Consider the following 25101-nt stretch of genomic DNA (forward strand, 5'->3'; position numbering starts at 1 on the left):
ACCTTGATACAATGCTGTCCTCGGGAGCCAAAAAATCTTACCGCGTTATATCAAACTTGCTTTGATCCGCCGGAGTGCGCAGCCCCGCCCCCCCGGAGCACTGCTTTACCGCGTTATATCAGAATTCGTGTTATATCGGGTCACGTTATATCGGGGTAGAGGTGTAGTACCAATACAATTTTTATACCACACCCCACCATTATGCATTGTGTTATGCACCACACACTTTACTGAAAAACTATTTCTTAAGTTTTAGCGTTTTAAAAAATTGTGTGAATTTCTCAATCCTCTACCTATAGCTTATTTATCTGAAGTCCAACTGTACAGGGAGAAAAATTTAAGTTTAAAGATACCTTCTGTTACAGATCCACAATATTGGTGCTACCCCCCTAGCTTCAGAATAGTCTCTTGGAGAAACTCTTCAGTGTGCCAGACACCTAAGGGTCTCGCTCTTCCTTTAAGATAGGCCACACGGCCTCACCACCTCCTGTGGCCAAAACATCTGTGACTCCAGAACTCCAGTTTCACACTGCAAGCTCTGTTCAGTGAGATCAACTTAGACCTAGTCTACACTGCGGGGGGGGGGGGGGGCGCGTGTGGAGCTGGAGCGGGGAATCGACCTAAGATATGGAACTTCAGCTACGAGAATAGCGTAGCTGAAATCAACGTATCTTAGATCGACTTACCTCGCATCCTCACGGCGCGGGGTCGACTACCGCCGCCCCCCGTCAACTCCGCTTCCGCCTCTCACCACAGTGGAGTGCAGGAGTCGACGGCAGAGTGATTGGGGATCGATTTATCGCGTCTAGTGACGCGATAAATCGATCCCCGTTAGATCGATCACTACCCGTCGATCCGGCGGGTAGTGTAGACGTACCCTGAGAGACTCTCCTGGTAGAGACTTGTACACTCTTCAGGGATTAATGCACCTCGGCAAGCATTTCCAGTGACATTCAAACAGCATTGTCAAAACAGTAGGGTTTATTAGTCAACTGGAATACAGCAGAGACAGTCCTTAGGTTAGCACAGAAAACTGCAGGTTAAAGCATAGACCATTTTAGTTAGCCCCGAGCCCAGCCAAGCTGTAGTGAGCCCATGGTTCAAACTTTGTCTGTCTCTCCATCTGACCTCCTCAGTCAGATCCCAAGTGATAGCCCTGGCTCCTTCCAGCAGCCAACTCTTCTCCCTCGCCCCACACACACACACCCCTCTCTAGTCCTTTGTTCTCCAGCTGAAGGATGTTTGCTCAGCTTCCTGCTAAGAGGTGAGGAAATCCATCTCCCTCTGGATTCTTGGATGCTAGACTCAGTGTCCTAGTGATTGGATTTGCCATTATCGTCTCAGATTCTCCACTGATATGGGGTTAGCCTCGGCCAGTCTTTTTCCAATGACCCATTCAAGCTCAGACAACTAGGCAACATTCATATCTATATCTATGAGCCTGCCCTGAGAGCAAAGTCATTTTCCTCCCAGGAGAAACGATGTAGCATACAGGGGAAACTGAGGCACACATAGGCAATATAAAAATATTACCTAAAATTCATAAAACCTACAAGTAACCTTTCTTATAAAAAGATACACTTTAAAATATCATGGTTGAAATACTGGCCCCATTAATATTCCTATTGACTTCAGTGGGCCCAGGATTTCATCCAATGACTTTCAAGCTGGATTTCTGAGGATCTTCCAAGGCAAGGAGCAATTATTAACAAGAGATTAATTATTAATAAGCCATCTGTCTAGCCAATATCATTAGGCTATTTACCACAGCAATCAAGGTAGACATTCATCTTAAGAAGGAGTTTGAAGAAGGGCAGGATATGACTACACTGATTACTGAGAGTTTTAATGTGCCCATGGGGAAAACCAACAAAATGAAAATGGAAGCTGTCATCACTGGCAGAGCAAAGGGGGCAGATCATAACACACAGAGATAAGAGACTGGAAAAATTAAGGGGGAACCTGTGGAGGGACTTGATCAAAGAGAAGAACCCAACATGATTTTGATAAGATCAAGTTCCCATTTCTGGCTCTGCAGGGTCACATGATATCTGACCTTACATGCTGAATTACTACAATGTTTATAAACAATTACAAATTAGTAGTGTAATTATTACATGGTGAATGAAAACTCACTGCATAAAATAACTTGATATTTAAGAAAAAAAATACTAAGTTAAAAAAACCCCAAAAGCACAGTTAAATAGATGGACATTTTACCTCACATGCAGTATCCCAATGAGGGTGGCAGCTAGATCTGAAGACATTCTTCCCATAATGCAGCAGCGACTTAGAGAAGAAAGTAAGTCGGTTGGTAGACATGGTAGAAAGTATACAAGCTGCACTAAACGTTGCTGTGACTCTGCTGGAAGAAGAACCAGAGTGCCATCTAGTGGATCTAAATTTTAAAAAAGGTACAAAAACTGAATTACACATTATATGCATGAAAAGATTTCCCCCCTAATATTGCATAAGACGCTGAAGACTGATTAATCTACCAAAGCCCAACTTGTCCCTTCAATACTAGGACCCATGGTAAATGGATGGCCACTGAGGACTGTTTTCACAAATATAAGAGCAAACCAATCAAGAAGTTTGTCTGTAAGGACAAAGTAACAGAGAAGGCAAGGAAGGGTAAAGAAATCAGGAAGGCCATTGGGGCTCCTAAGTGGCTGTAAGTTAAAATGTATTAACAATACCAAGCATTTACAATACATTTTTCATCTTCAAAGCATTTTACAAATATCAGTTAAGTAAAATATCCATATGCCTTTTCGTTGTTGCCTAAATGTCAGTTTCTGTATGGCTCTTTCTATTTGGGTTTTGGAAACCACTTCCTTTTAGATTGTCCATGTTTGGGTAAGTGTAATCCACTATAAAAAAACTCCCATTCTAGCACACCTATAGAAAAAGTGATAAACAAAGTAGCCAGACTCTCTGCAGACTCAGGGAAACAACAAAGATTCCATTATTTTAGAAAGCGAAAGGTTAGATACTTCTTCACAATTCCAGTATTGCTAACCCCAAGCATTCAAAGATCGTGAGTCAGCCCAAAAATTAAGAGATTGGTTTAAAAATCTTGAGATTGTTTAAAAATACTAGATTTGGAGTTCTTTTTAGACATCTTGTGGTTCTTGTGTGTGTAGAGTATGCTTGGGTCACATTTTCAGACTTTTCTCTGCAACAGTGAAGTATAGAAACAATTTTAAAATGAAAACAGATTTTTATAATATCACTTGACTGTAAGAGTTAGGGCTTTACGAAAAAATAGTAAATATTGCAAGACTCAGGATTAAAACCCGTGAATTAGCAACACTCCAGTAAGAAATACTTTCTCCAGGAAATTCCAATGCTGCAGAATAATGGAATAGACAGAGAAATTATTATTAAAACAACAGTAACAAAAATACTTTATATAGGACTTTTCATCCTGACAGACCTCAAAACATTTTACCAACTTTTATATAAAACACAGGAATTCCTTTCACCCACAAGTGAAATGCGGCCTGGGATGGAACAGAGGAGCTGTTTAACAGCATATCGTAACACTTATTATTTGTATTGCAGTAGCAACTATAGCCCAGTCATGAACCAGGGGGCCTCATTATGCTAAGTACTATCTCAGTGGTTCTCAACCTATTTACCACTCCTTACAACCCTGTGGTTCGTTAAGAACCTGAAGAAACAAGGCCTTTTGAAAGCATTAATCTATTAATGAGTAGAGAGAAACATAAAATAAAGGAATATCACCAAGTCCAGGTTTGTATGGAAATTAGAGATCAAGTGTTCTCATCTATCAGACTATGTCCAGCCTAAAAAAAAAAAAGCTTCAAATCAAACTTCAGTGTTGTGGGAAATAAAACTGCTGCAGCCATGATTTTCTTTGCAAATTTCTATTTTAAGGGTACAAATAACCATTTCATGTGTGTACTCTGCCTTTAATCAGGAGATAGCAGGATTTGTCACTCCTTGTACCAACCCTCTCAAGTCAAGTGATAGGCAAAATTCATTATGTTTTAGTACAAAAGTCTTACCATAAATTCGAGAAGCAGTGGCTTGCAAACTTTGTAACAATTCCTTGTTGGAATGAGATGCCGCAGAATGAATGGTCTCAATCAACTGGTTGGAAAGCTCAGGCTTTCTTGAGCCAAGCAGAGCAAGCTGCTGAGGTAGGCCAGCCAGCCAACGAGATAAAATTTTACTTCGGCTCCTAAAAGAAGGGGGGGAAGTTAGTTGGAAAAATTATTTTCTATTCAGTACAAATATTCTTAAATCTAGTTTATGTTTACAATAAATACAGAATACTTATAATACTGTAATTTAATATCTATTTATAATATTTCAGCTAGGAGTCTGATTGTGATGGTACGTGGTGAATCATCATACAAGCACTTCTCTCATGGCCCCAACAGTTTATGCAGCATGTAACCTAACAATCTCCTTCAGAACTCAATTTCACACATTGACTATATGCTGGTGAAAAAGCATTTCCTTTTATTTGCTCTAAATTTACCATCTATTAATATCCTTTAGTGACCCAACATATTATGGGCCAGAGGAAAAAGCACAGACAACTCAGGGTTCACTATATCCTTAACACTGAATACCGAAAGTCCCCTGTAACTCTTCACTTTCCAGACTAACATTTTTTTTTGTCTCATATCATATTTAATCATATCTTCACTGTCCTTCTCTATCTTTTTAATCTCAGATTTTTTTTTTTTTTTTAAAAGAGAAAAAGAAACTGGACAAAATGCTTCAAAGAAGGGAGTTCAATACACGGTCATGTTCCTTTAGTTTCTTACCCATCCTATTTGCCTTTTTCATTGCTGCTACACCCTAGATCAGGGGTGGGCAAACTTTTTGGGCCGAGGGCCACATCTGGATGGGGAAATTGTATGCAGGGCTGGGGCAGGGGGTTGGGGTGCAGGAGGGAGTGCGGGGTGTGTAGTGTGCAGGAAGGGGCTCAGGGCAAGGGATTGTGGCAGAGGAGAGGTGCGGGGTGTATGAGGGGGCTCAGGGAAGGGGGTTGGGGTGCAGGAGGGGTGCGGACTGCGGGAGGAGGCTCAGGACAGGGGGTTGGGGTGCAGGAGGGGTGCGGCAGGTGGCTCAGAGCAGGGGGTTGGGGTGCATAGGGGTGCGGCAGGGGGCTCAAGGAAGGGGTTTGGGGTATAGGGTGGGGGTGCAGGGTGTACGAGGGGGCTCAGGGCAGGGAGTTGGGGTGCAGGAGAGGTGCGAGGTGCAGGCAGGGAGTTGGGGGGTGGGGTACAAGAGGGGTTCGGGCTCCGGCCTGGCGCCGCTTACCTCAAGCGGCTCGGGGTGGCAGCGGCGCGCACCGGGGCCAGGGCAGGCTCCCTGCATGCCTGCCCTGTCCCCGGCCCCGCGCCGCTCCAGGAAGCGCTCCGGCCCCTGGGGGAGGCGGGGCAGAGGGCTCCACGTGTGCTGCTGTTGCCGCGCCTCCAGGTACCTCCCCCGAAGCTCCCATTGGCCACAGTTCCCCATTCCCGGCCAATGGGAGTTGCGGGGGGCGGTGCCTGGAGGCAAGTGCAACGCATGGAGCCCTCTGCCCCCCCGCCCAGGGGCCGGATCCAAAGCCCTGAGGGGCAGGATCCAGCCCGCATTTTGCCGACCCCTGCCCTAGACTGACATTTCGTATAACCATTCCCACTCTTTAATCCACAGGATTTGATCTCTTATCTCATGGTTTATATTCCTAATTAGGAGCAAGGTTTGTTTGTTTTTATCAGAGACCTTATAAAAAGCTTTTTTTTTTTTTTTAATTATGTCCATCATAACTCCTTTATCTATATTTTTTCTAAAGAACTTTAACAGATTAGAGAGGCATTATTCTCCCTTTCAGAAAGCATAGCAGTTGGATTATATTTAGCCAAGTATATATTTACAAACAAGTGTGTTGCATTATTCAATCCTCCCAATATTTCCATTATTTAAAGGATATTTTTGAATGAATTATGTAATGAACTTCCATGAATTCATGTACTTCCCTCATTTGATCATGAAGGTTTTAAACTTGCATTGTTATTTTTTATTACTAAATACATAGTCTATCCATGTTTCCAACAACGTATTTAAACGGTTACAGATATGTCTCCTGTATCTCCCCATCCAAGGAAAAGAAAAAGTTCATTACAGTGTACTGAACAGTAAGCACAGTTCTTAAAGTATATTGCTTCTACAGATTCACACCCAAAGATTGAGCATGTCCATGCTACTGCTTATCCAGATGCTTCTGGAGCAGGGGTGGGCAAACTTTTTGGCCCGAGGGCCACATGTGGGTGGGGAAATTGTATGCAGGGTCATGAATGTAGTGCTGGGGAAGGGGGATGGGGTGTCGGAGGGGGTGCGGTGTGCAGCAGGGGGCTCAGGGCAGGGGGTTGGGGTGCAGGAGGGGTGGGGCAGGGGCTCAGAGCAGGGGGTTGGGGGCTTAGGGCAGGGGGTTGGGGTGCAGGAGGGGGTGCGGAGTGTGGGAGAGGGCTCAGGGCAGGGGCTTGAGGTGCAGGAGGGTGCGGCAGGGGGCTCACGGCAGGGGCTTAGAGGGCTCAGGGCAAGGGGTTGGAGTGCAGGAGGGATGCGGGATGTGGGCTCCGGCCCCGCTTACCTCGAGCGGCTCCGGGATGGCAGCAGTGCGCAGCAGGGCTAAGGCAGGCTCCCTGCCTGCCCTGGCCCCGCGCTGCTCCCAGAATTGGCCAGCATGTCTGGCAGTTGCTCCTGGGGGTGGGGTGGGACAGGCAGCTCCGCCGCGTGATGCCCTCACCTGCGGGTACCAACCCCAAAGCTCCAATTGGCCATTCCCGGCCAATGGGAGCTGCTGGGGGCGGTGCCTGCAGGCAAGGGACGCGCACAGAGCCCTCTGCTCCCCTGACAGGGGCTGCGGGGATGTGGTGCCGGCCGCTTCCAGGAGCGGCGCGGGGCCAGGGCAGGCAGGGAGCCTGCCTTAGCTCCGCTGCGCCACGAGGCTGGCAATCCCCGCAGGGCGAATTGAAAGCCCTGATGGGCCGGATCTGACCCGCGGGCCGTAGTTTGCCCTCCCCTGTTCTGGAGAGTGGAAGTGTGATCTTTGAGGCTGCATGAGTAAGGCTCTGTGTTTGTCACGGAGGTCATGGATCCCGTGACTTTCCATGACCTCCGTAACTTCTGCAGCAGCCCCGTGTGGCTGGCCCAGGAGCTGCCTGAGCAGCTCAGGCACCCCCTGGGTGAGTCTCAGGGCCCCCGAGCCCCCCCTCCCCAGCACAGCAGGTCCATGAATTTTTGTTTACTGCCCATGACCTGTCCATGTCTTTTACTAAAAATACCCGTGACTAAAACGTAGCCTTATGCATGAGTGCTTCTGATTGGCTTCAAAAGTTTAGTCCTAAGGGTATAAAAGGGAGCATGGTCCTCAAGGCACTCAGTTCCTTTTCTCGATATCTAAAAAAAAATGTCAAGTAGTATTCCAAACTTTAAAGAGGGGATTATTTTTTAAATGGTGAAATTAGTTAAGGGAGGCCCTAAAATCAGAGGAAATTGATATCAGGCTCAGAATGTAAACCACAAGTGACTCTCAGAAATTAAAAAAACAAAAACAAAAGACAATAAAAATGGTTTAATGGTAAAATATAGGAGATTATTTGAGCAAAACAGATATCTTCCAGAAAACAGAAATGCAGCCCAAGGAACAATGTATGGCATGTAAAAAGAAGATGGAAATGAGAAGAGCTAAGAAAATTTTGAAGAGAAATAGGCAAAGAAATTATATTTATGTGCATCAGATGCAAAGACTAAAGATTTGGACAGACTGTGTGAGATTCAGTCTGCTGGACTACCAGGGAGAAAAATAGAACATTTAAAGAGCAAAGGAGCATTGTGGTGAAACTACAGATGTTAAGATACCTACTGCAGACCTGCTCTCTTCAGGTAATAAAAAATACTGTGAAAGAGTGAGACGTCATTGTCAAAGAACAAGGAGTCAAAAGAGATGTTAGAACAAGTGGATAAGGAGGGGAAGAGAAAAGGGAAGGATGATGGAGTGAGGTGACAAAATTACTGAGGTTAGTCAAGAGGAAAAAAGAATGAGAGGAACTCCAGAGGGACTTAAATCTATGTGAAAGGGCAGCACAATGACAAGTGAAATGTCTTATAAACAAATATAAGGTGATGTATATTGGAAATAATTATTTGAATTATTCATGTACATCTCAGGCTCAAACTCAATGCTACCTGAGTAGGAGCATGAGGTTCACTCAACAGGTCCCCTGATCTCTGAGAGGCACCTCAAACCTCTGCTTCTGGAACCTATCCATCCCATTCAGTCATATGGAGGGTCAGATGTATATGATCATTCTACAGTTTCTGAATTTGCTGCAGGACCACATCCAGGCCACAGAACTGTGCTTCAGAGTCTACCCCGATCTACCCCATAGATCCGAAACACTGTCATCATTTCCAGATTCACCCCTAAAGAGAGAAAGGCTGAATGTATGTTTTATTAAATGATATATGCAAGTTCATTGTTAGCACGTTTATTATAGAATACCAGTTAGTTAATGGACTGATGAGCAGGGTGGATTTGATTTAAATCACTAGTCAGGAAGACTCCATTTAATCATGGATTTCTACATAAAAGTGCATTCTTGTTGGTTGTTACAACCTTAATACATATTCTTCACAACTCAGAGATAGATGAGATAGATGAGACCCAAAGTGGGTCTCTTTTACGGTCTGCTGCCATTATAGGTTCTCTCTTCTAGTCAGAGAATGGTATGGTAGATCTCAAATCAATGAAGGCTACACTCAGAAAGACCTCAAGACTTCTGGGATATGCTCCTCAAACAGTTTCACTTTTGTTTCTACTGCCTGTCCCTCCCTTCTCACATTTATCTCTACTTCTTCTCCTTGTCCACATCTATTCTGCTGCCAACAATCTTCTATTCATTGAACTTTTTGAAACTTTGCACTTTTAGAGAGAGGTAAGGGATTGACTGTGTGTACACAAATTTGCAAAGGGGCAATAGGGTTGAGGTCTGTTATTTCTCACCTCTATATATTATTTATTTAAAAACATTTTTGCTATTAACAAGCATGTTATCTCTGGAGACACAAATCCACAGTTTGAGCACTGCAAAACTAAGCATCTCTGATGGTATCTTCTAGACTTAGCACTCAGTCCCACTGGGTAGATACAAAGATTATTTAGGTTAATCTATACAGAAGCCCCTGGAATCCCATAAGATTGGGTCCCTAATTCATGAACTATTGGAACTCATTTACAAAACTTTTCTTAAACATTACATGAATATATTATCTCATACTATAGAATTAGAATTTATAATCCCTATTCCATGAGATATCTTTGAGCGATAATGTATCTTTAGATAGGATTTTTTTGATAAAATGCTTTTTGAGGAAAAAACCTATTTAAATACAAAAATCCGTTTTTATTTTTTTTAAAAAATCATTGATTTTTATCCACCCTGCTGATGAGGCAGAACTCTTACCACTTGGGGAAGGAATTTAGGATGAGATGGAAGACTGCTTTGTCATTGTGGGTGACAGCAAAGAAGTTGGTCAGCCATGGGTCCTGTAATTTGCTTATTATTCTAGAAGATGTGATTGCTATAATGAAGGCTGTTTTGACTGAAAGGTGAAATAAGGAACATTCCCGGGGGGAGGGGGAGTCACAAATTGTAAGTACTAGGTTGAGATCCCACATCAGTGATTACTCAAACTGGAGAATAAACATTTACTAATCCCTTCATGAACCTCTTGACTATATCACGTGTGAATACTGTCTTATCAATTAATGCATGGTGCATCAAAATGGCTAAGTGGATGTTCACAGACAATATAAAGTCCCAATAGCTTTAACTGAAGTACGTATTCAAGTATGGAGTAAACAGAAGATGTTTCTGGGACTATGTTATTGTCCTAGATTAAAAATCTCTTCCATCTGAAGTCACAAAAGGGTGGTGATATGACTGTTTCCTGGAATTTATTGGGACATGCTGAATTTCAAGAAAGCAAGACTTTTTAAAGTCTGTCAGAGTTCGATGGCCATGCTGTCAAACGCAGACAGCACATGTTTGAGTGATAAATCAGACCATTCTGTTGGGTAAGTGGTTACTGGGAAAAAACCAAGAGGTCCTTTTAGGTAGATGAAGAAAATCTTGAAGCCATTGTTGTCTCACCTATTCTGTTGCAAATCAAAGTTGCTGACACTTTAGCCTGTCTATTTTTTCTGGACTCTGAACTGAAGGAAATGGGAAAGGAAAGGCATAAAGAAGACCTATTATCCAGCTGAACAGAAATACATCTGATATGAACCGGTTGTCTGCTCCTTCTCTCAAACAAAATGTCAGGCATTTTGAATTGTGTCTGGTTGCAAACAAGTGTATGTCTGGATAGCCCTATAGAGAGAGTATCTCATCTACAACTGAAGTCTTCAGTTACCTTATGTGCTATTCTTGCCTGTCTCCCTTAATTGGTCTGCCAGGCTGCTGTCTTTGCCCACAAGATCAGCTGTGGGTTAAATATGCTGCTGGATGCACCAGTTCCACACTGCCATTGCTTCTTTGCACGGTTGACTGGAATAGGCTCTTCCCTGTTTGTCCACATAGAATACTGCTGCCATGTTGTCTGTGCTACTACACCTCTACCTCGATATAACGCTGTCCTCGGGAGCCAAAAAATCTTACCGCGTTATAGATGAAACTGTGTTATATCGAACTTGCTTTGATCCGCCGGAGTGCGCAACCCCAGCCCCTTGGAGCACTTCTTTACCGCGTTATCTCAGAATTTGTGTTAGATCGGGTCGCGTTATATCAGGTAGAGGTGTACTTGGACGACTTTCCCTTCCAGATGAAGAAGAAAGGACTTAGCCCAACAGATTAATCTTTAATTCTAGCACACTGATAGGCAGATTTCCTTCCTAGGGGGTTCCAATGGCCATGGACTGCTGAACTGTTGAAGTGAGCTTCCCATCCCAAGTTTGAAGTGTCGGAGAGGACTGTAGCTGATGTGTTGAATGCTACTCCTTTCAAAACACTAACATTAAGTCCACTAGTTGAGGGATAAGAGTATCTCTCTGAGAGTTGTCAGCTTGGGAAACGTGCTGTCCAAGACTGGCAGACGGTTCTTTGTTAGCCAACGGCTGAATCATTCTCATCTTGAGGCAAGCATAAGGGGTTGTGGTAGGTGCCTAAAGACATCAGGCCTATGACTTTGAGTAAGATAACTGCCTGAAAGTGCTTTTCATGGAGTCTTTATTACTGTCAGGATTTTCACACATCTGTCTTCTGGAAAGAAGGCTCTGCCTTCCTGAGAATCCAGAACTGCCCAAATAAACTCCATTGACTATATAGGAGCTATATGCTTCCCCCCTCCCCGCATTTAGAGTCCCAGTCGTGTGTTGTTATTTTTCATTTGTTCTAAATCGGGAGCACGTCTGGACAATAGCTGTGGAAAATCCTCTTGAGAAGATGCTTTAGAGAGTCGATCATCTAAATAGGGGTAAACATGGATACTCTGCCATCTCAATTGTGCTGATGCTGCAGACAGGCACTTTGTGAATACTCGAGATGCAGTCACAAAGCCAAAAGGGAGAACTCCATACTGGAAGTGATAATCTCCTATGATGAAATGATCGTATTTGTGACGTAAAGGTCTGAGAGCAATATGGAAATATGCATTCTGTAAGCTGACAGTTCTAAATCTTGAGTGGATAGCAAGGAGCTAACTGATGCCAAGATTAAACGGAATTTGAACTAAAGCTCATCCACCTTCTTAGACAGTTTGACCCACTACAGGATTTGACCATATGCTCTTAGCCTTCCACTATGGTAAGTGTGATTTTACTGTTTGAAGGAAAGCTCTAAATATCAAACACTGGATGAGAAGTCATTTCCACTGTGACCCAGGATGTTTTCAGCATTATAACCATTCTTTCTACCAGCTCATGAAACGGAATATCATCTTCTGATGGAGAAGCACCTGAGGAGACCCCGCCACATCATCATGAGACATCTGGTCATCAGGTTCCATGTCAGTATCCTGGAATTCAGTGGGGGCTTCCAGTTCATCCTCTGATAACGTACCAGGGCCTAATACGGGAGCAGAGTATCTCTGAAGTGGAAGTGTAGACATAGCCAAATGAGTCAGATCTGATGTGAGAGGTTTACTCTGTTGCCTCTGAGAGAAGGGACAGCATTCTTGTAATAGTTAGGTGAAGGCCAGTAAGGCCATCTAACTCAGGGTGGTATATCAATCAAGGCCAGGATCTAATTGCGGATCCAAATGTGGATCTAAGGTAGTTTGGATTGGAGACAGTATTGGCCTTGGTAAGTGTAGTACAGAAAATATCAAAGCAAACTTCCCAGGCGAACCTATAGATGTCTGGAAGGAGGACGCAAAACCTCAGGGGAAAACCTGTAATTGGGAGGATTCTTTCCTTTTCTCTCTCTCAGTGGGGAAAAGGGATACCTGACCCTTTAATTTTTCTATTAATTCCCTATTTTTCTGCTCTGAGGATCCCTGAACAGGAATGGTTTTGGATTAGAGTATGGATCCCCAACTGAGGATGTGATTTATGTACTTGAGCCACTACCATAACCATGGAAGCAGATGGCGTCAAAGAATCTGAAGATGTTTCCAGCACCTTTTCCTGGCAATTTTTGGGAACTAATATGCTTGTTACAATGAGCCTTTTATTGGGATTTGAGACCATCGTGGCCCTTAGCTTTTGGTTTGGGTTCTGAAGATGCACTTGAAATAGAGGCTATGGGATCTGAGGGGTCCCAGTGCAGATTGGCTCTGCTAACAGAGGCCAATATTTGTGCCATTTCTTTGCTTGGTACCAGAGGTGTCTGATCCAAGGGATTACATTCCTGAAGACTGGCTCTGCTAATGGAGGTCAACATCTGGGAGGGCTCGTCTTGTTAGACAGCCAACTCCAATGGTTGCAGATCCTTCAGTACCAGGATATTAGATTTTACCCTGGTAGCAGAGACCTTGGAAGGGGTCTTATGCTGCTCTTTAGTCCCTGAAGGAGACCTATCTCTACTTACAAATCCTAAGGATTCTAAATCAGAGGACTTGGTTGCAAAGGCTTCCTGGAGAAGGCAAGCTTTTAGCCAGTTTTGATGCTCCTTATGAGCCCTTCGAGTCAAGGTGTTGCATATGGTTCAGCAAAATAGAGAATAACCTTCCCCAAGGCAAACACCTTTTTCCTTGAAGATGCGCAGATCAGTGCTGGAGGTTGGGAATGGACTAAAATGAACTAAATAAAGAAATAAATAACTTTTTAAAAGACTTAAAATTTAAAAGACTAATCTGACACCAACTGAAAGCTAGCTAACAACGTGAGAGTCTTGATTCAAAGATCCTGGTTGGAGGAAACTAATGAGGTTTCTGGTCTGTCTGCAACCACTGATGGAAAGAACTGAGGTGGCTGAAGCATCACAGTCCCTCTCATAGTTTCACCTTCAGAATATTCAGTAACAGTAAGAAGAGAGCACTCCAACCGGCACTGCTAGGAGAGCAAAGCTGCATTACTGGCACATCCCAGGAGTGGGAATGTGCAGAGACCACTTGAAGAAGAAGTTCCAACTCACAGTAAGGGATGGCTTACTGTGAAACAAAACTTTTGCTATTTAAATTGTCAATTATTTCCTGGAATAGTAGAGACATCCAGATAATCCATTTCATTATATAGAGCAAAGGCATCCAACTAATATGCATACTCCACAATCACAAACCACCTCCTTGGAAGCCTAATCCTCAAATATCCCCTAAAGAAATGCCAGTGCTACAAAGTAATTATACATCAATATAAAAATCTGCGACATATTGAAAATGCAAGAATAATTAAAATTTAATTTAATAACATGAAATACCATATTGATTGTATTGTATATTTTCATATTTAATTCTATAATACATCCCTTTTCAATTTGCCTGAAGCTGCCCCAGAACTTCCGGTCTGCTGCAACCAGAGTACTTGCCAGAGAACGTACGTCAGGCTTACTACAGAGAACACATGGCTTTTCTAAGAGGGGATCATGATGAAATCATTGCAGAAGAGGCATTATATTCCTATTTGAGTGGAGGATCAGAGACTGGATAGAACCAACAAGTGGAATTGTAGATGAATTGTTAGGAACAATATTCTTCCCCTCCATATCTGAAGAGCATTCTGTTACCATGAGTGCAGTACCTGTAGGTCTCAGGAACTGAGGCAACAGTCTGTCCTAGAACACACAACAGACTAGTTATTTGACACCACTTAGCCTGGGCACTCCTACTCTCTCCTCTTGAAGCACTGGATAAAGTGCCTAAAGTCTCAGAAGACGAGGAACCGGGCAAATCTGAGGACTTAGATCCAAGTAGTTTGGATCAAAGATCTCCCTGATTTAGATGGGATCTTTGGAATCAACCAGGAATCAGAGGGACACAAATCCTGGAAAACCAGTTTAAGTGCCTTCTGCATAAGCAGTAACTTTTATTCTGGTGTCGATGGATATGGTAAGTAAATTGGGGACAGAACATCTTCTCAGGGAGTGACCTTTCCTTAAGTATCCCAGACAGCAGGGCACATTCATCTGTTTCTGACTTCTTTGCTTTACATGGGGCACAGAATATAAACTCCCATATTTTGCCTTACTCGACCATCTCAGTATCAACAGATAGAATGAGTAAAGGCACAGTGCTCAGCCACTATTGACCTAGAGCAAGTTATTACTACAGCTTTTATTATTATTATATTATTTCTATTACAGTAGTGCCTAGAGGACCCCAACAGGGATCAGGGCCCCGCTGTGCAAGGTTACACGCATACATTACAAAAAAGAAAGTCCCTGTCCCAAAATGCTTACAATCTATACAAAGTTCCATTACTTTTTAAATAAGAACCAAGAGCAGCTCTGGAAAGCTCCACAGCTGTTAACTGGGCTGAGGTGGAATCACACAATCATGATAATATAAAAAGGCTTAACATAATAATAATTATTAACATTAAACATAATTAAAACATTAAAAATAATTATTTCTGGGAATAAGATATCCAAAGTATACTAATCAACACTCCTAGCAGCTAGTGAAATGTAGACATGTGTATTAAAAAAACGTTTCTGCACCACAGATACAGGAAAGAAACTGGATGTTGTCTTTTATATACTCAGGGCCAAATATTCAGAGATAAAAGGGGACTCTGTGAAGGTACTAGAGCAAAAGCAATATGGGTGTACATCCAAACACTGGATGTACAGACGTAATTCTCACAGAACTCACATTTTATCCCTACTAAAAAAGGAGATAGGAAAAATACTGCAATCCTAGATGTCACATCAGCAACAATTTACATACATTAAAACCCTAGAGCTACAAACAGACCAGTCAACCACACACCTCATTTGGAATTGGAAGTACACAATCAGGCAGCAGCAGAGCCCCCCCAAAATATAATTTAAAAAAAAAAAAGCAAATACAGTACAGTACTGTGTTAAACGTAAACTACTAAAAAAAATAAAGGGATGGTTTAAAAAAAGATTTGATGAAGAAAAAACTTTTTCTGTGCTTGTTTCATTTCAATTAAGATGGTTAAAAGCAGCATTTTCTTCTGTATAGTAAAATTTCAAAAGCTGTATTAAGTCAATGTTCAGTTGTAAACTTTTGCAACAACCACCATATCATTTTGTTCAGAGTTACGAACCACCACCATTCCCAAGGCATTCGTAACTCTGAGGTTCTATTTGTAGTTCAATTTAATTCTTTACCAAGCTAAATGTAAATGATCAAATTTTCTAATGTATCTATTTCTGCAAATCCCCATCTTTGCCACACATTTAAATGATTTAAAAAGTAGTCATGTGTGGAATTTCAAGGCTAAAAAGAAATTTAAAAACCTCTGCTTAATGAATGAACTGGGATAATTAACTATTTAAAATTTTACACATGCTTAAATGTACTGGAAATAGAAATTAGGTAATAAATTATATTTGAGCCCAGATTGGCCAAATTCTCCAAAACAATTCTGGCAGTGGGGAAGAAATTGTGACAAATGGAGCAAATGTACATCTTCTGAACTTTCCCCAAATGAGCTTTTGTTCTGTATCACAAGCTTTGCGCTACTGTGGAAGTTCATGACCTAGACTTTGAAACTAAATCTGCAAGGTTAAAATTTTTAAAAATAAAGAAAAAAATCTTTACCTGATTCCTTGAGTGCTCAACTCTTCTTTCTGATAAACCCTGCTAAAAAATTTCAAAAGCAACATACGAACAGGAAAGAGGAGATTCTTCTGCTGGTATAGTGAATATACTGCTTTTATCAAAGTCTCTGTTGCCACTAGAAAGAAAAAACATGTTAAAAATGTGAAACTTAAAAGTGCTTTTTAATCTTCTCATTACATTAAGAATATCTATTGAGGAGCTAGTAAAATATTTTAAAATACCCATTTCTATGTAAAATCCAAATCCTGGGAATAAACCATTTTGGTATCAATTCCTGCAGGATGTACAACAATGAGCCTTCACAGACAAATCTTGAAATAATGCTTGCAGTGTGAAATTCTTCAGACAATTAAAGTTACAAAGCTAGATAAAGAACTACATGAAACCCATGTAGCATACAAGTTTTTAAAGTATTAAAGAATTTCAAAATGAAAAATAATACAAGAATGAAAATGAATGAATACTGAAAATGACAGACAATCTATTTGAATGCTAAGAAGGTGACACTGTTAGGAATGGGAGAGCATTTGAAAAGCAGGTAGGAGCTCCCACCTCACACGCTAATCAAGGCATCAGCCCTCTAGCTGTAAAGTTGGTTTCAGTCTCTGGGTCCTATTGGACTCATTACTGTTAACAGACATTCAAATACCTGCATTGACCATTAATTCCTTCTTTCCTTGACCTTTGATTATCCAGGATCAACAGATTTCACCATTGCCATTCAGATGCAGAAGACCTACCCATGTCGGATCCAGACACAGCATGCTCCATCTGGACACAGCTAGTTCCACACACATAGCCCAACCCTGGTATACCACACACTACTGTGAATCCCCATATGAATCCAGATCTACTTCTAGAACTTGGTCCTTATCTGTAAAGCCTTTAATGGGTAAAGTATTCATGCTATTTCACAGATCACCTCTCATTCTACACCACACTACATAACAGCACCTGCAGCCCATGGAAACTCCTCTGCTGATACCGTCCAAAGTGAAACTCAGATCAAAATGCAGAGCATTATCTGTAGAATGCACTTGGCTGGGCACTACTATCGTATCAGGATGAGCCTGCCAACTGCCACTTTTAGATTCAGGGCAAACTTCCACGCTTTGAAGCCTGGTCTACTCTACAAAATTAGGTCAGTTTAACTACGTTGGTCAGGGGCAGGGGTAGGCAACCTATGGCACGCGTGCCGAAGGCAGCACGCGAGCTGAATTTCAGTGGCACTCACACTGCCCGGGTCCGGGCCACCGGTCCGGGGGGCTCTGCATTTTAATTTAATTTTAAATGAAGCTTCTTAAACATTTTAAAAACCTTATTTACTTTACATACAACAATCATTTAGTTATATATTATAGACTTATAGAAAGAGACCTTCTAAAAACGTTAAAATGTATTACTGGCACGCGAAACCTTAAATCAGAGTGAATAAATGAAGACTCGGCACACCACTTCTGAAAGGTTGCCGACCCCTGGTCAGGGGCATGAAAAATTCACCCCCCGAGCAACACAGTTAAGCCAAGCTAAATCCATGTGTAGACAGTGCTAAGTTGATGAAAGAATTCTTCCATTGACCTAACTACCTCCTCTCAGGGCAGTGGATTATCTATACCGATCGGAAAACCCCTCCTGTCAGCATAGGTAGCATCAACACAGAAGCGCTATAGTAGGAGTGTGCTGCTGAAGCATTTTAAGGCCATGTCTACACTAGCGAGCTTACAGCGGCACAGCTGTACTGATGATGCTGCGCCTCTGTAAAATTGCTCATGTAGCCACTCTATGCCAAAGGGAGAGAGCTCTCCCGTCAATATAATAAAACTACCTCCACAAGCGACGGCAGCTATGTCAGCGGGAGACACTCTCCCACTGACATAGCGCTGTCCCCACCAGCACTTCTGTCAATGTAAATTATGTTCTTCAGGGGGATGTTTTTTTCATGCCCCAGAGTGACGTAAGTTATACTGACAAAAGTGGTAGTGTAAACAAGCCCTAAGTGTTGACATAGCCTGAGTAAGTCCTCCACCAAAAACCGAGCAGCATAAGGGCCCAGCAATATTTCACTTGTAACACAATCAAGAAAAGGCAGCTGAAAGAGAGCCATTCTGCATTGGACCTAGAAGTGACAGCAGATGTGCCCTCTCTTGGAACGGAAAATTAATGCAACACTGGGAAATACAGTGTTGCTTACCACAGGCTTTCATTAATGTGAGCTTGTCATTCCATGTCATTATAGCAGTATGACGGCCTTCTTATCATTACAAACCATGGAAATGATTTTAAACACAGAATGGAACACTGAAATGGCCTCAAGAAATACTGATTAACTGTGATCTATAAAATGCAGATGTAAATGAATTTCCTTATTCATTAAAGTGATCTCTTTTTCCTCTTCTTTTTTTACTTAAAGGTAAGAGAAAATGGCTACAAATACACAAATATACTACTCGTATTACTTTTCACTTTTAGAACATGTTTCATCAAAGAATTTAAAAGTGCTTTACAAAACTCTTTAATCGGCAATTCTCAATGCCCTGTGAAGTAGGGGATATATACAGTGAAATACGACTACTTTGTGGACGAACACACTACAAAACATTTTAGGACATTCTTAACTTTGTACCCCATCCACCTTAGACTGCAGGAGTTAATCAGAGACACAGAACATTTCCTGTGCATAAGATATATTTGGTTTTTAAAGACAACTACCTGCTAACTACTCTTACCTTTGTTTCGTTGTATTTGCATTAGTCTCCATGTCACTCCAAGCAATCTGTTCAACTGCTTGCCGTTCAATCTGCAACCATCCTGAAGGGTTTCAGTCACAAACTTTCTTATCATGCCCAGCCAGTCAGAATCCATTTGAAGTGTTGAAGCACTTGCCAGTGAAACCATAATGTCACACAGGGTTAAATTCAATAAAAGATGATCTACGCTGTTTGACGATGTCATACAGTACTTGGTGCTAAGTAAAATACATATATGGATATTTATGAAAAATGAATGCAGTTTTTAATGTATTAATGTTTCACAAAGTTATCATGATATAGAGAAAATGTCTTCTAAGCACTACAGGTTTAAAGCAAAAATTTTAAAAATAGGAGCCTCACTAAGGCTCTTCAATCTATGGTTAGATACATAAATAAGTGACCTGATTTTTAAACATGATAAGCACCCAACACCTCCAGTGAGCTCACAAGATTATACAACAGTCCCAGGAAGGGCAGGAGTATAATTATGACTCCTTTCCATGTTCACCCCTCCACTCCCGAGACTATTCACTTAACACAATTTAGAAGTTTCCAGTGTGGTATAACAGAGTGAATTTCACTACTTTTTTTTTTTTTTTTTTTAAACAGTATAAAATGTTAGTTGGTAAATCTGTAAATTGCTAAATTTAAAAGTAATTTTATCAATCAGCAAAGCCTACATATAATTCCATAATATCAAACACCATATATTTAGCACATTCTACCACCCAAAGAGATAAAAGAAAAATGCTATTTCATAAAGATGTTTTAATACTCCATCAATGTATTATACCAAAAGAACACGTATGGAGCTCTGGTATTTGCTAACACATGTTGAGATCAAATTAGCTTTGAAATCTTTAGGTCTAATTCTGTCTTTCCTTCAGAGTGAGGCACCAGGGTTTGAGGCCTTACAGACAGACTTCCTTTGTCCTTCAGAGTACCAGCTTACATTTAAAACAAAAAATTAGTCTTTAGTTTGTACAGTTCAAAAAAAATAAACCCTTCCAAATGTGGAAGGTGATCAAATCAAAGATGTCTGCCAGAGTTTGCAAAGATAAACAACAGCTCTCAAGTGTGAACTACCTCATTTGAGAGCTGACCCATTCATTTCAGTGAGTGCTAACTCATAAGCCAATGATGATAGTTAACTGCTGATATTTAATGTATTTCACTGCTGAAAGCATGCAGAAAAGTACTAGTAGTAGTATAATCTGAATATCTACAGCAGCATTTCCCAAAAGGAGAGGAGTGGCTAAAAGAACTAGACAAGAGAGTGTAATTTATGGAAGATCTGTAAATTAAGATGCATGGACCTTAATCATACATAGTGGAGATTTGGGGTGGAGGGGGGTGACAGGTCTTATTTTGCTGAAGGGGAGCTCTGCTTTCAGAAATTTGGGAAGTACTTGTCTAATTAAATATATTATTGATTCTATACTGACCCAACAAAATAGCCTTATAGCTTAGAGGTAGGGTGGGGCATAGTTTAGAGATATGGTGATGAGATGCAACTTGCATGGAGTTATGAAGAAGGAATATATATGACATTAATGAAGCGTGCATTTCTTTAATGTTCATTTTCAGAATTTTACAGTTTTTGAGGGGAGTTGAAGTAGAAATTGAAATTCTAACAACACTTGCTGGTTGTTATGTAGACTCCACTGATGCACACTTTCAACCACAACTATTTCCTGATGTAGGGCTAAATTGTGCCTGTAGGCTACACACCACCCGTTGAAAAGCCCAGAGAAACTGTAATTGAGATACAGCCTACAATGGAATTTCAACTATCAGTGTAGCTGCACCAATGTAAACCCCATGGGGCTTTGGAGTCCAAGCCACAACTTCAAATCACTGTCTATACAGCTATTTTTAGAGCACTAGCATGAGCCCAACTTGCCCAAGTCTGTCAACCTCAGCTGGGAGGCTTGATTCAAGATGTTGTGCAGACATACCCCTAGAGGCCCTGGGGAAAAACCTGCTAGGAGAAAGTAGCATAGGAGAAGCTCTGCAGCACCCAGGAGTAGAGCACAAGAAGTGTAGCCCAAGAGGGGCAGAAGAATTATTAGTTGGAAGACATTTGGACTTATAGATTGACCCTGGAAGGGGATTGCACTTTTATGTGATTTGGCCACAGAACATCCAGATAGAGACAATCAGGAGAAGATACTGACAGAGATGGTCCACTACAGAGCCGAAGAAGAAGCTGCAAGGAGATACCAGAGATGAGGACCCCTTGCAACAACATGTCCAGGCATAATGGGGTGCTCTTGAGGTGAGGGCATGCTATTATACATGGCCTCAAAGAAAGCCACAAATCCTTCAGTATTTGCTTGGGGGTGGGGAAGGGAAGCAATCTGCTATTGGCCCTTCCCAGCAGCAGATTATTATTTCCACCAAACTGGTTCAGTTGTGCTGCCAAGGGATAGATAGGGAGACACAGCTGCTGATCAACCTTGCCCTGGAGAGAGAAGTATCTTACTCTCCCTTATATCATTACTCAGCCACTTAGGGCCCAGATGCACTACAGATCATAGATTTTGGTTTACTACTACTAAGATATAATGCATGAACTGATCCATTATCTAATACGTGGCTCTCACACTTTCTTGTAACATGGACCATATCTTAATAGAGATATTATGGACCTTCCTTTCACATTCATCCAACACCCTACCACAAGTACACAGAAAATAAATGTATTTTAGTTGTGTTTCAATACAATTTAACTGCAGGAAACAGGATACGCAGCACCAGTAGAACAAACAACCCTAGAGAATCCACCAGCAAGTGCCCTGCAGGCCACAAATTGAGAACCAATTTCTAATAAATACAAGTGAATACTTATATTTCTAAGATTCTGCATTTTAGTTTCTCTGAAATAATAAAAACATCCAGATCTAGTTTCATACGAGAAATTTTATCTTAGACTCTTCAAAGGTATCAATTAAGAGCAACATAACCAGCATCTAAATACCTCTCCACATCTCTTAAAGAAAAAAACCCACCCAAAGTATTTTTTCCCTTTTTTTGCTATGCTGAAAGATTAATACTAGGCTGTGTGTCTCATTCATACATGTGGTCTCACTTATTCATGAAAGAAAAAGATGTAAAGTGACACCTGTTTTATTCATACCTTTTGTATGGATCTCTCTTTTTGTGCTTAATTGTTTCTTGTAAAGAATAAGGAAAATGACGCATGAAGTGATGCTTGAAATCAACAAGGTAATTCATTCGAAGCCATGCCTCCTATTAAGGAAAGCAGATAATACATTAGAAAACAATGCTTATAAGTGAAGTGAAATGTAATCATTTAATAGTCTACCAAAAACTAATGCTTAGTTAAAAAAACAGGATGTGACATAGGAAAGAGAAAAAAATATTTTAGCTTCTGATTTAAAGCTCTTTCACATACACATTCTTTATAGGATGATGACTTTTGCGACAACAAAATGGTTCACTAGACAATGATAATCACTTATGACTGGGGGCAGTGTTTCACCCAGAGTATATTCTGTACATTTTCTTAGTGAACGGGTACACAGCAACATGTAAACTGAATTAACTAGAAGTGTAAACAGAAAGTACATACTGAGTTTCCGCATGTAGACATCCCCTTAGTTCACAATAAGGTTTCCCATTGTTTAGTTCATAGTCCACCCAGACTATATAGAACAGCTGCCAGCAGGAAGGCAGAGGACAGCCTGGCAAGAAAAGGAGCTTGCCCTCTGCAAAGCCAAAATGCCTCCCTCCATGTTTACCAAAGAGGAGATAACTGGGGATATAAGAAATATTGGGAAGATCTCAAATGTAGCAGGAGATAAGTGTGAACTAGAAGGAAAAGATAATGGGTGTGCTTGAACGTAGGGAGAAGAAATAGGGCTTTATTACTTGCATAGGTCAGAAGGAACCTCCTATATAGCACAGGTCACAGAATTTCCCAGTTACCCCTGCAATGAGCCCAATAGCTTATGTCTGCATCCAGTCTTGATCTGAAGACTTCAAGAGATAGAGCATCTACCACTTCCCTTGGTAGTTTGTTCCAATGGTTAATCACCCTCATGGTTAAAGATTAGTAAATTATTTCTAATTGCATACTTTTCCATTTCTGCCTCATGCAATGAACAGAATGGAGCTGCCTGGGGATAAATCAAGGTTGTGTAGAGAAGCAATCTGGCTGTAGGACTCCTGCCTCACTTGCTGCAGAAGTTTGAAGGTGTGTCGTGAATGATACAAGGGACTACCGAAAGTGAAAGGACAGTTTCATAGTTAAGGCAGATGAAAACTGCCATAGAGAATTGGATCATATCCCTGCCTGTGCTAGAGTTCCTATGTGATGCTAGTCAAGTCATTTAAACTAAACTAAACTGTTCACATGTGATCACTAATTGTATTCCTCATTTTCTGGACCGGGGGGGGAGGGGGAGAAGCAGGGAGCACTCACACATGCAACTGATGTTGATGGGAGCCGTGCTCTGAACATATGAAGTGCTATATAATGCTAAATATTCTGAAAAATCCAATCCTAAGTCTCAAATTGGGCACACAAAATTAAAGGATACTTTTGTTCTCAGTTTCTCTGTGCCTCAGTAGTTCTTCTGTAAAAAGGGGATAATACCACCTCACCTCACAGGGGTATTCTGACAATAACTTCTTTAATGTTGGTGCAGACTCAGATGCTATAATGATGAGCACCATAGAAAAGCACTCGAAGAAATCAATAATTCTGTTGTCAGAGTAGTGTTTGTATAGCGTGCAGTAAATCAAGCCTAAGACCACACATTGAACACAAAGGAAACAACATATTAATGGCTGCTCTTTAATTGAGCACCATTCATCGTGTGCACTGAATGAAACAGGTGGAAAACAGTACATAATCATGTAATTAAAGACTGTATCATAATATAATATATATATATATATATATATATATATATATATACACACATACAGGCACAAGAGGGTTAAATTAAGGTTGTACAGGCAACCTTAATTCTGACATTTCCTAACTTTTGAGTGTTTGACTCTGCAATTTAAATGTTTTTTAATGCAATTTGTGTGTGTAATTTCCAAAGTTTTTTACAAAGCAAACAAACAAAACAAATCCATCATGTGGCATCATATTCACACCTACATGGTTCATCAGCCAGGTTGGAAACTTTTGGTCCACACAGAACTCTGCCACTGTAGCTAATGGAGTAATAGATAGGAATAGTAGGTTGTCATCCTCAATTTGGACAGCACTAGAGGGGGATGGGAACAACCCCACAGTGGGTTTCAGATATTTGCTCAGAGCTTGATCACTTCTCCCTCTCCCCTCCAACCTGTCCCTTTCACAGTACTGTTGTTTCTGATTCCAATCCCAGGCTCTTTGACCGGTGTCTATGTCTACACTGCACTTTGTCATTAAACCTTTTGTCAGTCAGGGGTGTGAAAAAAACCACCCTCCTGACCAACAAAAATTTTAACGACAAGAAGTGCCGGTGTGGACAGCACTTTGTCGGCAGGAGACACTCTCCCGCCAACAAACCTACCACCCCTCATTGGGGGTGGTTTTATTTTGTCAGCAGGAGAGCTCTTTCTTGCCGGCAAAGAGCAGTTACATTCGTTACAGCAGCACATAGCCTTAGTCGCACCCCTGTAAACTCCCCATCTCCTTGCCCAATCATTTCTAGTCCCCAAGTCCCCTTGGCCTGCTAATCCCAGTTCCCTCCCCCACTCCCTGATCTGCCTGTCTCCCCCACAGCCTCCAGCTGCCACCAGCTCCCAGTCACCATTCCAGGGCTTCCCATCCAATCTCAGTGTCCTCACCTCTTGCAGAATTTTTTCTCTTTGCCCAACCAGTCCCAGTTATCTTCTTCCCATAACCTGGCTCCTTGTCAGATCTCTCTCTCCTCCTCACCTCCTTCCATCCCCCATTAGGTCCCACTGCCAGTCTCCTGGTCATGCCAATCCCAGTCTCCACCACCTCTCTCAGACACTCCTTGTCCCAACTATTCTATTCCAGCTCTTGTCCCCACTGCATTTGAACCAGATGGATTCCTCCTACACTTGCTTGGGTATCGGCAGGGGGTTACTGAGAGCACACAGGTTACTGTGCAGCACAGGTACAGCAGGTGGCGCTATTGTA

At 41.7% G+C, this 25101-nt stretch overlaps 1 protein-coding gene across 1 annotated transcript in view; it reads right to left on the bottom strand.

Annotated features, from left to right (window-relative positions):
- Window positions 1–25101, bottom strand: part of TEX10 (testis expressed 10) — a 116034-nt gene that overhangs the window by 68615 nt on the left and 22318 nt on the right. The window contains exons 5-9 of the mRNA XM_024193603.3: window positions 22108–22220; window positions 18945–19183; window positions 16198–16333; window positions 4035–4210; window positions 2221–2398 (exon numbers count right to left, since the gene is read on the bottom strand). Coding sequence (XP_024049371.2) covers window positions 2221–2398; window positions 4035–4210; window positions 16198–16333; window positions 18945–19183; window positions 22108–22220 — 842 coding nt within the window. The remainder of the gene's footprint in view (window positions 1–2220; window positions 2399–4034; window positions 4211–16197; window positions 16334–18944; window positions 19184–22107; window positions 22221–25101) is intronic.

Source organism: Terrapene carolina, unplaced genomic scaffold (genome assembly GCF_002925995.2).
Source record: "Terrapene carolina triunguis isolate 2854851 unplaced genomic scaffold, T_m_triunguis-2.0 Scaffold229, whole genome shotgun sequence".
In the NCBI taxonomy this organism is placed as follows: Eukaryota; Metazoa; Chordata; order Testudines; family Emydidae; genus Terrapene; species Terrapene triunguis.